Source organism: Gobio gobio, assembly GCF_949357685.1.
Source record: "Gobio gobio genome assembly, chromosome: 13".
Lineage (NCBI taxonomy): Eukaryota > Metazoa > Chordata > Actinopteri > Cypriniformes > Gobionidae > Gobio > Gobio gobio.
Genome location: NC_137106.1, coordinates 54,360,893 through 54,372,565, shown reverse-complemented (window position 1 = coordinate 54,372,565; position 11,673 = coordinate 54,360,893). Strand labels below are relative to the sequence as shown.

At 44.4% G+C, this 11,673-nt stretch overlaps 1 protein-coding gene across 1 annotated transcript in view; it reads right to left on the bottom strand.

The window, feature by feature from the left end:
- Nucleotides 1–11,673, bottom strand: part of ddx24 (DEAD (Asp-Glu-Ala-Asp) box helicase 24) — a 49,674-nt gene that overhangs the window by 27,736 nt on the left and 10,265 nt on the right. The window contains exon 3 of the mRNA XM_079833847.1: nt 3,316–3,828. Within this exon, the coding sequence (XP_079689973.1) occupies nt 3,316–3,828 (513 nt within the window). The remainder of the gene's footprint in view (nt 1–3,315; nt 3,829–11,673) is intronic.

Sequence of the window (11,673 nt, the reverse complement as noted above, 5' to 3'; positions counted from 1 at the left end):
GTTCTCCACTGGTCCTTCATGACCCTGTGGCCGGTTCTCCACTGGTCCTCCATGACCCTGTGGCCGGTTCTCCACTGGTCCTCCATCACCCTGTGGCCGGTTCTCCACTGGTCCTTCATGACCCTGTGGCCGGTTCTCCACTGGTCCTTCATGACCCTGTGGCCGGTTCTCCACTGGTCCTCTATGACCCTGTGGCCGGTTCTCCACTGGTCCTTCATGACCCTGTGGCCGGTTCTCCACTGGTCCTTCATGACCCTGTGGCCGGTTCTCCACTGGTCCTCCATGACCCTGTGGCCGGTTCTCCACTGGTCCTCCATGACCCTGTGGCCGGTTCTCCACTGGTCCTCCATGACCCTGTGGCCGGTTCTCCACTGGTCCTTCATGACCCTGTGGCCGGTTCTCCACTGGTCCTTCATGACCCTGTGGCCGGTTCTCCACTGGTCCTCTATGACCCTGTGGCCGGTTCTCCACTGGTCCTTCATGACCCTGTGGCCGGTTCTCCACTGGTCCTCCATGACCCTGTGGCCGGTTCTCCACTGGTCCTCCATGACCCTGTGGCCGGTTCTCCACTGGTCCTCCATGACCCTGTGGCCGGTTCTCCACTGGTCCTCCATGACCCTGTGGCCGGTTCTCCACTGGTCCTCCATGACCCTGTGGCCGGTTCTCCACTGGTCCTCCATGATCCTGTGGCCGGTTCTCCACTGGTCCTCCATGACCCTGTGGCCGGTTCTCCACTGGTCCTCCATGACCCTGTGGCCGGTTCTCCACTGGTCCTTCATGACCCTGTGGCCGGTTCTCCACTGGTCCTCCATGACCCTGTGGCCGGTTCTCCACTGGTCCTCCATGACCCTGTGGCCGGTTCTCCACTGGTCCTCCATGACCCTGTGGCCGGTTCTCCACTGGTCCATCATGACCCTGTGGCCGGTTCTCCACTGGTCCTCCATGACCCTGTGGCCGGTTCTCCACTGGTCCTCCATGACCCTGTGGCCGGTTCTCCACTGGTCCTCCATGACCCTGTGGCCGGTTCTCCACTGGTCCTTCATGACCCTGTGGCCGGTTCTCCACTGGTCCTCCATCACCCTGTGGCCGGTTCTCCACTGGTCCTCCATGACCCTGTGGCCGGTTCTCCACTGGTCCTCCATGACCCTGTGGCCGGTTCTCCACTGGTCCTCCATCACCCTGTGGCCGGTTCTCCACTGGTCCTCCATCACCCTGTGGCCGGTTCTCCACTGGTCCTTCATGACCCTGTGGCCGGTTCTCCACTGGTCCTCCATGACCCTGTGGCCGGTTCTCCACTGGTCCTCCATGACCCTGTGGCCGGTTCTCCACTGGTCCTTCATGACCCTGTGGCCGGTTCTCCACTGGTCCTCCATGATCCTGTGGCCGGTTCTCCACTGGTCCTCCATGACCCTGTGGCCGGTTCTCCACTGGTCCTCCATGACCCTGTGGCCGGTTCTCCACTGGTCCTCCATGACCCTGTGGCCGGTTCTCCACTGGTCCTCCATGACCCTGTGGCCGGTTCTCCACTGGTCCTCCATGACCCTGTGGCCGGTTCTCCACTGGTCCTCCATGACCCTGTGGCCGGTTCTCCACTGGTCCTCCATGACCCTGTGGCCGGTTCTCCACTGGTCCTCCATGACCCTGTGGCCGGTTTTCCACTGGTCCTCCATGACCCTGTGGCCGGTTCTCCACTGGTCCTCCATGACCCTGTGGCCGGTTCTCCACTGGTCCTCCATGACCCTGTGGCCGGTTCTCCACTGGTCCTCCATGACCCTGTGGCCGGTTCTCCACTGGTCCTCCATGACCCTGTGGCCGGTTCTCCACTGGTCCTCCATGACCCTGTGGCCGGTTCTCCACTGGTCCTTCATGACCCTGTGGCCGGTTCTCCACTGGTCCTCCATGACCCTGTGGCCGGTTCTCCACTGGTCCTCCATGACCCTGTGGCCGGTTCTCCACTGGTCCTCCATGACCCTGTGGCCGGTTCTCCACTGGTCCTCCATGACCCTGTGGCCGGTTCTCCACTGGTCCTCCATGACCCTGTGGCCGGTTCTCCACTGGTCCTCCATGACCCTGTGGCCGGTTCTCCACTGGTCCTCCATGACCCTGTGGCCGGTTCTCCACTGGTCCTTCATGACCCTGTGGCCGGTTCTCCACTGGTCCTCCATGACCCTGTGGCCGGTTCTCCACTGGTCCTCCATGACCCTGTGGCCGGTTCTCCACCGGTCCTTCATGACCCTGTGGCCGGTTCTCCACCGGTCCTCCATGACCCTGTGGCCGGTTCTCCACTGGTCCTTCATGACCCTGTGGCCGGTTCTCCACTGGTCCTCCATGACCCTGTGGCCGGTTCTCCACTGGTTCTTCATGACCCTGTGGCCGGTTCTCCACTGGTCCTTCATGACCCTGTGGCCGGATCTCCACTGGTTCTTCATGACCCTGTGGCCGGTTCTCCACTGGTTCTTCATGACCCTGTGGCCGGTTCTCCACTGGTTCTTCATGACCCTGTGGCCGGTTCTCCACTGGTTCTTCATGACCCTGTGGCCGGTTCTCCACTGGTCCTTCATGAGCCTGTGGCCGGTTCTCCACTGGTCCTCCATGACCCTGTGGCCGGTTCTCCACTGGTCCTCCATGACCCTGTGGCCGGTTCTCCACTGGTCCTCCATGACCCTGTGGCCGGTTCTCCACTGGTTCTCCATGACCCTGTGGCCGGTTCTCCACTGGTCCTCCATGACCCTGTGGCCGGTTCTCCACTGGTCCTCCATGACCCTGTGGCCGGTTCTCCACTGGTCCTCCATCACCCTGTGGCCGGTTCTCCAATGGTCCTCCATCACCCTGTGGCCGGTTCTCCACTGGTTCTTCATCACCCTGTGGCCGGTTCTCCAATGGTCCTCCATCACCCTGTGGCCGGTTCTCCACTGGTCCTCCATCACCCTGTGGCCGGTTCTCCAATGGTCCTCCATCACCCTGTGGCCGGTTCTCCACTGGTCCTCCATGACCCTGTGGCCGGTTCTCCACTGGTCCTTCATGACCCTGTGGCCGGATCTCCACTGGTTCTTCATGACCCTGTGGCCGGTTCTCCACTGGTTCTTCATGACCCTGTGGCCGGTTCTCCACTGGTTCTTCATGACCCTGTGGCCGGTTCTCCAATGGTCCTTCATGACCCTGTGGCCGGATCTCCACCGCTCAAATCCTTACGCTTGCCCATTTTTCCTGCTTCTAACACATCAACTCTGAGGACAACATGTTCACTTGCTGCCTAATATATCCCACCCACTCACAGGAGATGATGGTGTGTATATGAGATGGAGACACACTGACCTGTGAAGCGAGCCACGGCGTCGATGTGGTGTTTGACCTGAAAGGCCAGTTCTCTGGTGGGGGTGAGGATCAGGCCGAGCAGCGGCTGCTTCTGGGGTTCCTCAGCGCTCTCAGTGTCCTCCGGTCCAGCTTCATCAGGAGTTCTGCAGGCCTCACCCTCAGCATCCAGCGGCTCATCCTTCTCTCCTCCATCATCCAGCGGCTCATCCTTCTCTCCTCCATCATCCAGCGGCTCATCCTTCTCTCCTCCATCATCCAGCGGCTCATCCTTCTCTCCTCCATCATCCAGCGGCTCATCCTTCTCTCCTCCATCATCCAGCGGCTCATCCTTCTCTCCTCCATCACTGGTCTGTGGAGCAGGACTGGCGTCTGTGGGCAGGTAAAGACTCTCCACACGTGTCTCTGCGTCCTCAGGGTTCTTGCCTTCATCCGTCCGCTCGCGGCTCGACTCTTCCCTCCATTCCAGAATCATGTGGATCATGGGAATCCCGAAACACAGCGTCTTCCCACTGCCTGCAGAAGATAAGGACAGGAGAGTCAATGACTGAGCACATGAGGGACTGAGACAGAGGTCACATGATTCAAGAACGCTCCACTGCGATTAATCGAATTCAACTTCCAACGAATATGAAACCATGATAACATGTTGCTTCTGTGCCGTTTCTGTAGCAGACGATGAGCTGAATACAGTTATAGACTAGTGGTGCAACGGATCACAAAACTCACGGATCGGATCAGAATAAAAGGGGGAGGAGACTATTTTTATTTGCTTTCCATTTATTACATGAAAACTTCTGGTGTAACATAACCTATATGGTTTATAGGTTAACAAGGAACTTTTGGTGGTAACAAAAATAAAATAAATAAATAACCATCTGAATAAATCAAATTTGACTAACTGACTAACTAGCGGTAAATCTCTTTATTAGAGAATGCAATACTACTAATAATCGTAATAATATGAACAATAATAATATAATTACAGTAATGTTTTGATTTATTGAGCATAGAATAAAGTGTGATGGAGCTTGGAGTCAGGACTGTTGTTATTATTATAACTCTATTAGCTATTATAGTCTCATCATCGCCTGTATTCTGTTCATATGCATGAAGACTCACAAGAGGCGATGATAGGAGGAATATCATCAGGTACTCTCTCATACTGTTAATTAAAAGGTGAATGAGAATCTGTCAGCTCAATTGTCATGTAAGAGATTAATATTATGTATTTTTGTCTGCAATGTCATTTGCAGATTAATATTTTGACCATTCTTTGTGTCCTGAAGTAAATGTTATAGTTATTGTTTTACAGATGAAGCTCTCAATGCTTAGAGAGCGTTTGTTTGTGATTTGAGTTCTGAGAACTTGGCTCAAAGTTCATTAAAGCAACCATTTCAAAAGCTGAAGTGACTTTCTTTTTTATATATTATAGTTAGAATATGTATAACTCAATGTTTTAACTAATCTAAAAGCTGAATAATCGTTAATAATTGACTGATTAGTCGTCGGTGTCAATAACACTAATCGATAAATAGTCGACTAATCGTTCAAATAATCGTTAGATGAATCGATTATTAAAATAATAGTTTGCTGCAGGCCTATATCTTATGCATACAAAATGCCGGTGCACTGATCCATTTAAAAATAGATGCTTTATATTTGTTTTGCTGTTTCTTTTGCTATAGATATTGTACTTTTCAGATTATAAAGCAGTGTTATGTTCGTAATTAGTTTTTTTTTATAAAACAATATATATAACAAAAAGAACAGATAAGAATATCGTTAAAGTACCGGATCGATAAGCAGTATCGGTAAGAGTAGTAATACCGTTAAAATCTTAATGATACTCATCCCTAGTCCTAATACACACGACAAAATCATGCTTTTGTAAATCAAAATCGTGAATTAGTATTAGGGCTGTCAACTTATATTCTAAATTCGAATATGTATTTGAATAGTTTAAAAAAATCAAATTTCGAAGGTGAAAATTTACATTTACATTACATTTACATTTAGTCATTTAGCAGACGCTTTTATCCAAAGCGACTTACAAATGAGGGCAATAGAAGCAGCTCGAGCAGTCTAAGGGCAACAATATCAACAATATGCAAGTGCTGTAACAAGTCTCAGTTAGTCTAGCACAGAACAGATTTTTTTTTTTTTTTTTTAATAAATAAATTAGACAGACAGACAATGAATAGAATGATAAGTGCTATTCTCGATCGGTCAGGTGTTGCTGGAAACACCTGTACAACACCCTTCGAACAAAAAAAAGTGGAAATAAACCTTGATATTACTGGTGACATTGAGTTGATCTGTAAGGACATGAGCCCGATCAGTGTGGACGGGGCTTCAGGAGTTCAGTCAAGCAGAGCCGAGGAATCATAACCCTAACATCACTGAAGTATAGGCTATACTGACTGAAGAGATGTGGCAGGAGTAAAGGATAATGCACTGCTTCCACTGGTGTGATTATCCCCCGGTTCATGTCAAGCAGAACTCCCATGTTTCCCACAGCTCAGCTCAGAGCGCTCAATATGCTGCAAAACTTCCATTAATATTTGTTTCAATCACTGAATGAAGCCGGCTATATTCGGGACAAGAGTCGCGGCCTTAAATTGCTCTTGATCAGCCTCAAAATGTGTGTGTTCACTTAACCCGTTATGCGCAGAGAGAGAGTGAGAGAGAGTGAGGTCTGCGGTCTTATGTGGCGTTCACACCGGACGCGATTCACGCGATTCGCACGAAGGTGGACGCTTGAACATTGAGTTTACTCGCTTCAATCGCACGTGACATTCACTGCACAACAGACGTGATTCTCCTCATGGGCGGAGCTTCTGCCAGCGGCTCGTCTCAGTGTGAAATGTCTGACATGGGCTGTGTTTACACGTCTGTTTTTGTTAAAATCTACTGTTAATGTGCGACAAAACGTAGTTTTAAGACTTTTTCAGTCAATAATGTAGTAGTTTAAAGCTCAAATCAGTGGTTTATTTATATAAAGAGTGCCTATTTGAACATGTGATCTGGTGTGTGTGTGTGTGTGAGTGTGTGTGTGTGTGTGTGTGTGTGTGTGTGAGCTCCAGTGGATCAGCGGCGCTCATTAACCCGGTGAGATCAGTCTTTCCTCAGCCAGTTCTTCTGCCGCTGTCTCTGATGTCTCTGTGGCGGCTCCAGATATAATTCGTCTTGTAACGGCCGATCTTTGCTCTCATGGATCTATAATTTGTTCCCTGGCAAATCGTTTAGGCTGAGGGCAAAGAGAAGTTTCATTACTTTATATTTTTAGGCTATAACTGTACGTTGCAGTTGTAACGTTAGCCTACTAGCACTGACTTTGAATGTTTGACTGCATTGTTTGCTTTATTTCATGTATAGCTTGTTATACATAACTTATACTTTTGTATTATTGATCAAACATAAACTTGCATTTAACAAAAAGAGACTGTGTTGTGTTTCATGTCATTTAATGTTATCACAGTGATAATCATATTGTCTGAACCAGATATTAATATACAGATTTTCTCCTCATTGTTGTCACTACTAGAGCAAGCTCCTGATTGGTTAACTCGGCGCGAAATATCCGCCAAAGTTCAGATTTTTCAACTTTAGCGATTCGCGTGTTCAAAACGCTCAATTCGCGCCGCAGAATGCCATTTCGCGTCTCTGCATTGACTCAACATGTAAATCACTTGCGGGAATCGCGTCCGGTGTGAACGCAGCATTAGCCATTAGCTGATTTACTTGTTTTTGTGTTGGTAATACGTAGTCAAATATGTTTAAACTTAAATAGACTACCTATACAAGTAGTTATGTCTCTGTGTATTCATTTGTCCTGTTATTGACGTAATGCACAACCAGATGTTCGAATATTCGTGTTTTTTTAGAGGGAATATTCAAACGTAATTTTTGAGCATTCTGACAGCCAGGTTATGGTGTATATTGTGTGTATTGTGTGTATTGTGTATATTGTGTGTAATGTGTGTATTGTGTGTATTGTGTATATTGTGTATATTGTGTATATGCTGTATATGGTGTGTATTGTGTGTATGGTGTGTATTGTGTGTATTGTGTGTATGGTGTATATGGTGTGTATTGTGTGTATTGTGTGTATTGTGTATATGGTGTGTATTGTGTATATTGTGTATATTGTGTGTATTGTGTGTATGGTGTGTATTGTGTGTATGGTGTATATTGTGTGTATTGTGTGTATTGTGTGTATTGTGTGTATGGTGTGTATTGTGTATATTGTGTGTATTGTGTGTATTGTGTGTATTGTGTGTATGATGTATATGGTGTGTATTGTGTGTATTGTGTGTATTGTGTGTATGGTGTATATGGTGTGTATTGTGTGTATTGTGTATATTGTGTGTATTGTGTGTATGGTGTGTATTGTGTGTATTGTGTATATTGTGTGTATTGTGTGTATGGTGTATATTGTGTGTATTGTGTATATTGTGTATATGCTGTATATTGTGTGTATTGTGTGTATGGTGTGTATTGTGTGTATTGTGTGTATTGTGTATATTGTGTATATTGTGTGTATTGTGTGTATTGTGTGTATTGTGTGTATGGTGTGTATGGTGTATATTGTGTGTATTGTGTATATTGTGTATATGCTGTATATTGTGTGTATTGTGTGTATGGTGTGTATTGTGTGTATTGTGTGTATTGTGTGTATGGAGTGTATTGTGTATATTGTGTGTATTGTGTATATTGTGTATATGCTGTATATGCTGTGTATTGTGTGTATTGTGTATATTGTGTGTATTGTGTGTATTGTGTGTATTGTGTATATTGTGTGTATTGTGTATATTGTGTGTATGGTGTGTATTGTGTGTATTGTGTGTATGGTGTATATGGTGTGTATTGTGTGTATTGTGTGTATTGTGTATATGGTGTGTATTGTGTATATTGTGTATATTGTGTGTATTGTGTGTATGGTGTGTATTGTGTGTATGGTGTATATTGTGTGTATGGTGTATATGGTGTGTATGGTGTATATTGTGTGTGTATTGTGTGTATTGTGTGTATGGTGTGTATTGTGTGTATTGTGTGTATGGTGTATATGGTGTGTATTGTGTGTATTGTGTGTATTGTGTATATGGTGTGTATTGTGTATATTGTGTATATTGTGTGTATTGTGTGTATGGTGTGTATTGTGTGTATGGTGTATATTGTGTGTATTGTGTGTATTGTGTGTATTGTGTGTATGGTGTGTATTGTGTATATTGTGTGTATTGTGTGTATTGTGTGTATGGTGTGTATTGTGTATATTGTGTGTATTGTGTGTATTGTGTGTATGGTGTATATTGTGTGTATTGTGTGTATTGTGTGTATTGTGTGTATGGTGTATATGGTGTGTATTGTGTGTATTGTGTGTATTGTGTATATGGTGTGTATTGTGTATATTGTGTATATTGTGTGTATTGTGTGTATGGTGTGTATTGTGTGTATGGTGTATATTGTGTGTATGGTGTATATGGTGTGTATGGTGTATATTGTGTGTGTATTGTGTGTATTGTGTGTATGGTGTGTATTGTGTGTATTGTGTGTATGGTGTATATGGTGTGTATTGTGTGTATTGTGTGTATTGTGTATATGGTGTGTATTGTGTATATTGTGTATATTGTGTGTATTGTGTGTATGGTGTGTATTGTGTGTATGGTGTATATTGTGTGTATTGTGTGTATTGTGTGTATTGTGTGTATGGTGTGTATTGTGTATATTGTGTGTATTGTGTGTATTGTGTGTATTGTGTGTATGATGTATATGGTGTGTATTGTGTGTATTGTGTGTATTGTGTGTATGGTGTATATGGTGTGTATTGTGTGTATTGTGTGTATTGTGTATATTGTGTGTATTGTGTGTATGGTGTGTATTGTGTGTATTGTGTATATTGTGTGTATTGTGTGTATGGTGTATATTGTGTGTATTGTGTATATTGTGTATATGCTGTATATTGTGTGTATTGTGTGTATGGTGTGTATTGTGTGTATTGTGTGTATTGTGTATATTGTGTATATTGTGTGTATTGTGTGTATTGTGTGTATTGTGTGTATGGTGTGTATGGTGTATATTGTGTGTATTGTGTATATTGTGTATATGCTGTATATTGTGTGTATTGTGTGTATGGTGTGTATTGTGTGTATTGTGTGTATTGTGTGTATGGAGTGTATTGTGTATATTGTGTGTATTGTGTATATTGTGTATATGCTGTATATGCTGTGTATTGTGTGTATTGTGTATATTGTGTGTATTGTGTGTATTGTGTGTATTGTGTATATTGTGTGTATTGTGTATATTGTGTATATGCTGTGTATTGTGTATATTGTGTGTATTGTGTGTATTGTGTGTATGGTGTGTATGGTGTGTATTGTGTGTATTGTGTGTATTGTGTGTATTGTGCGTATTGTGCGTGTATTGTGTGTATTGTGCGTATTGTGCGTATTGTGCGTATTGTGCGTATTGTGCGTATTGTGCATATTGTGCGTATTGTGCGTATTGTGTGTATTGTGTGTATGGTGTGTATGGTGTGTATTGTGTGTACGGTGTGTATTGTGTGTACGATGTGTATTGTGTGTATTGTGTGTATTGTGTATATTGTGTGTATTGTGTGTATTGTGTGTATTGTGTATATTGTGTATATTGTGTGTATTGTGTGTATTGTGTGTATATGCTGTATATGCTGTGTATTGTGCGTATTGTGCATATTGTGCGTATTGTGCGTATTGTGTGTATTGTGTGTATGGTGTGTATGGTGTGTATTGTGTGTACGGTGTGTATTGTGTGTACGATGTGTATTGTGTGTATTGTGTGTATTGTGTATATTGTGTGTATTGTGTGTATTGTGTGTATTGTGTATATTGTGTATATTGTGTGTATTGTGTGTATTGTGTGTATATGCTGTATATGCTGTGTATTGTGTGTATTGTGTGTATGGTGTGTATTGTGTGTATTGTGTGTATGGTGTGTATTGTGTATATTGTGTGTATTGTGTGTATTGTGTATATTGTGTATATTGTGTATATTGTGTGTATTGTGTGTATTGTGTGTATTGTGTGTATGGTGTGTATTGTGTGTATTGTGTGTATTGTGTGTATTGTGTATATTGTGTATATTGTGTGTATTGTGTGTATTGTGTGTATATGCTGTATATGCTGTGTATTGTGTGTATTGTGTGTATTGTGTGTATTGTGTGTATTGTGTGTATGGTGTGTATTGTGTGTATTGTGTGTATGGTGTGTATTGTGTATATTGTGTGTATTGTGTGTATTGTGTGTATTGTGTGTATATGCTGTATATGCTGTGTATTGTGTGTATTGTGTGTATTGTGTGTATTGTGTGTATGGTGTGTATTGTGTGTATATGCTGTATATGCTGTGTATTGTGTGTATGGTGTGTATGGTGTGTATTGTGTGTATTGTGTGTATTGTGTGTATGGTGTGTATTGTGTATATTGTGTGTATTGTGTGTATTGTGTATATTGTGTATATTGTGTATATTGTGTGTATTGTGTGTATTGTGTGTATGGTGTGTATGGTGTGTATTGTGTGTATTGTGTATATTGTGTGTATTGTGTGTATTGTGTGTATATGCTGTATATGCTGTGTATTGTGTGTATTGTGTGTATTGTGTGTATTGTGTGTATGGTGTGTATTGTGTGTATATGCTGTATATGCTGTGTATTGTGTGTATTGTGTGTATGGTGTGTAGTGCTGGGCGGTATACCGGTTCATACCGAATACCGGTATTTATTTTTGTTATGATATGAATTTTGATGATACCGCAATACCGGTATATGTCGCTAAACAACGTTCGGAACGCGGCGCAGCGCGTCATTGTTTGAGAGGGGACCGATTTCACTGTTGCACTGTACTGGTGAGAGCAGTCAGAACACAGCTGAGACCGCATCTAAAGCCTATGGCTGAATCCGAATCTGAACCCGAACCCCTATACCCTCGTTCACTATTCCCTACGTTATCACATTATTTGAAGGAGTGAATGAAAACGAGTGCGTGAAGTCGGACAACCGTTGTGTGTACATCGGCTGTACACTCGTTATTGCGGTGTGATGTGGGATAGAATGAGTGCACTCAATAACGTCCAATGGTTTCGGACACCACTACAAAGCGCTGTCCCCTCCAAATAATGCCCTATTTGAAGTTATAGGGGGCTATTTCTGATTCAGCCCTTGATTATAGCGGAGAAACTACACGCGGCGCGCGCGAGAGAGCAGTTTCTGCGCGGAGCGCCGTGATGAGATTAACAGCGTTCTCCTCATGGATCATATTGCACATATATAGGCCAGTGCGAGCGCGTTTAAGTTTTTAATGGACATATTTCATATACTCTAGTGCT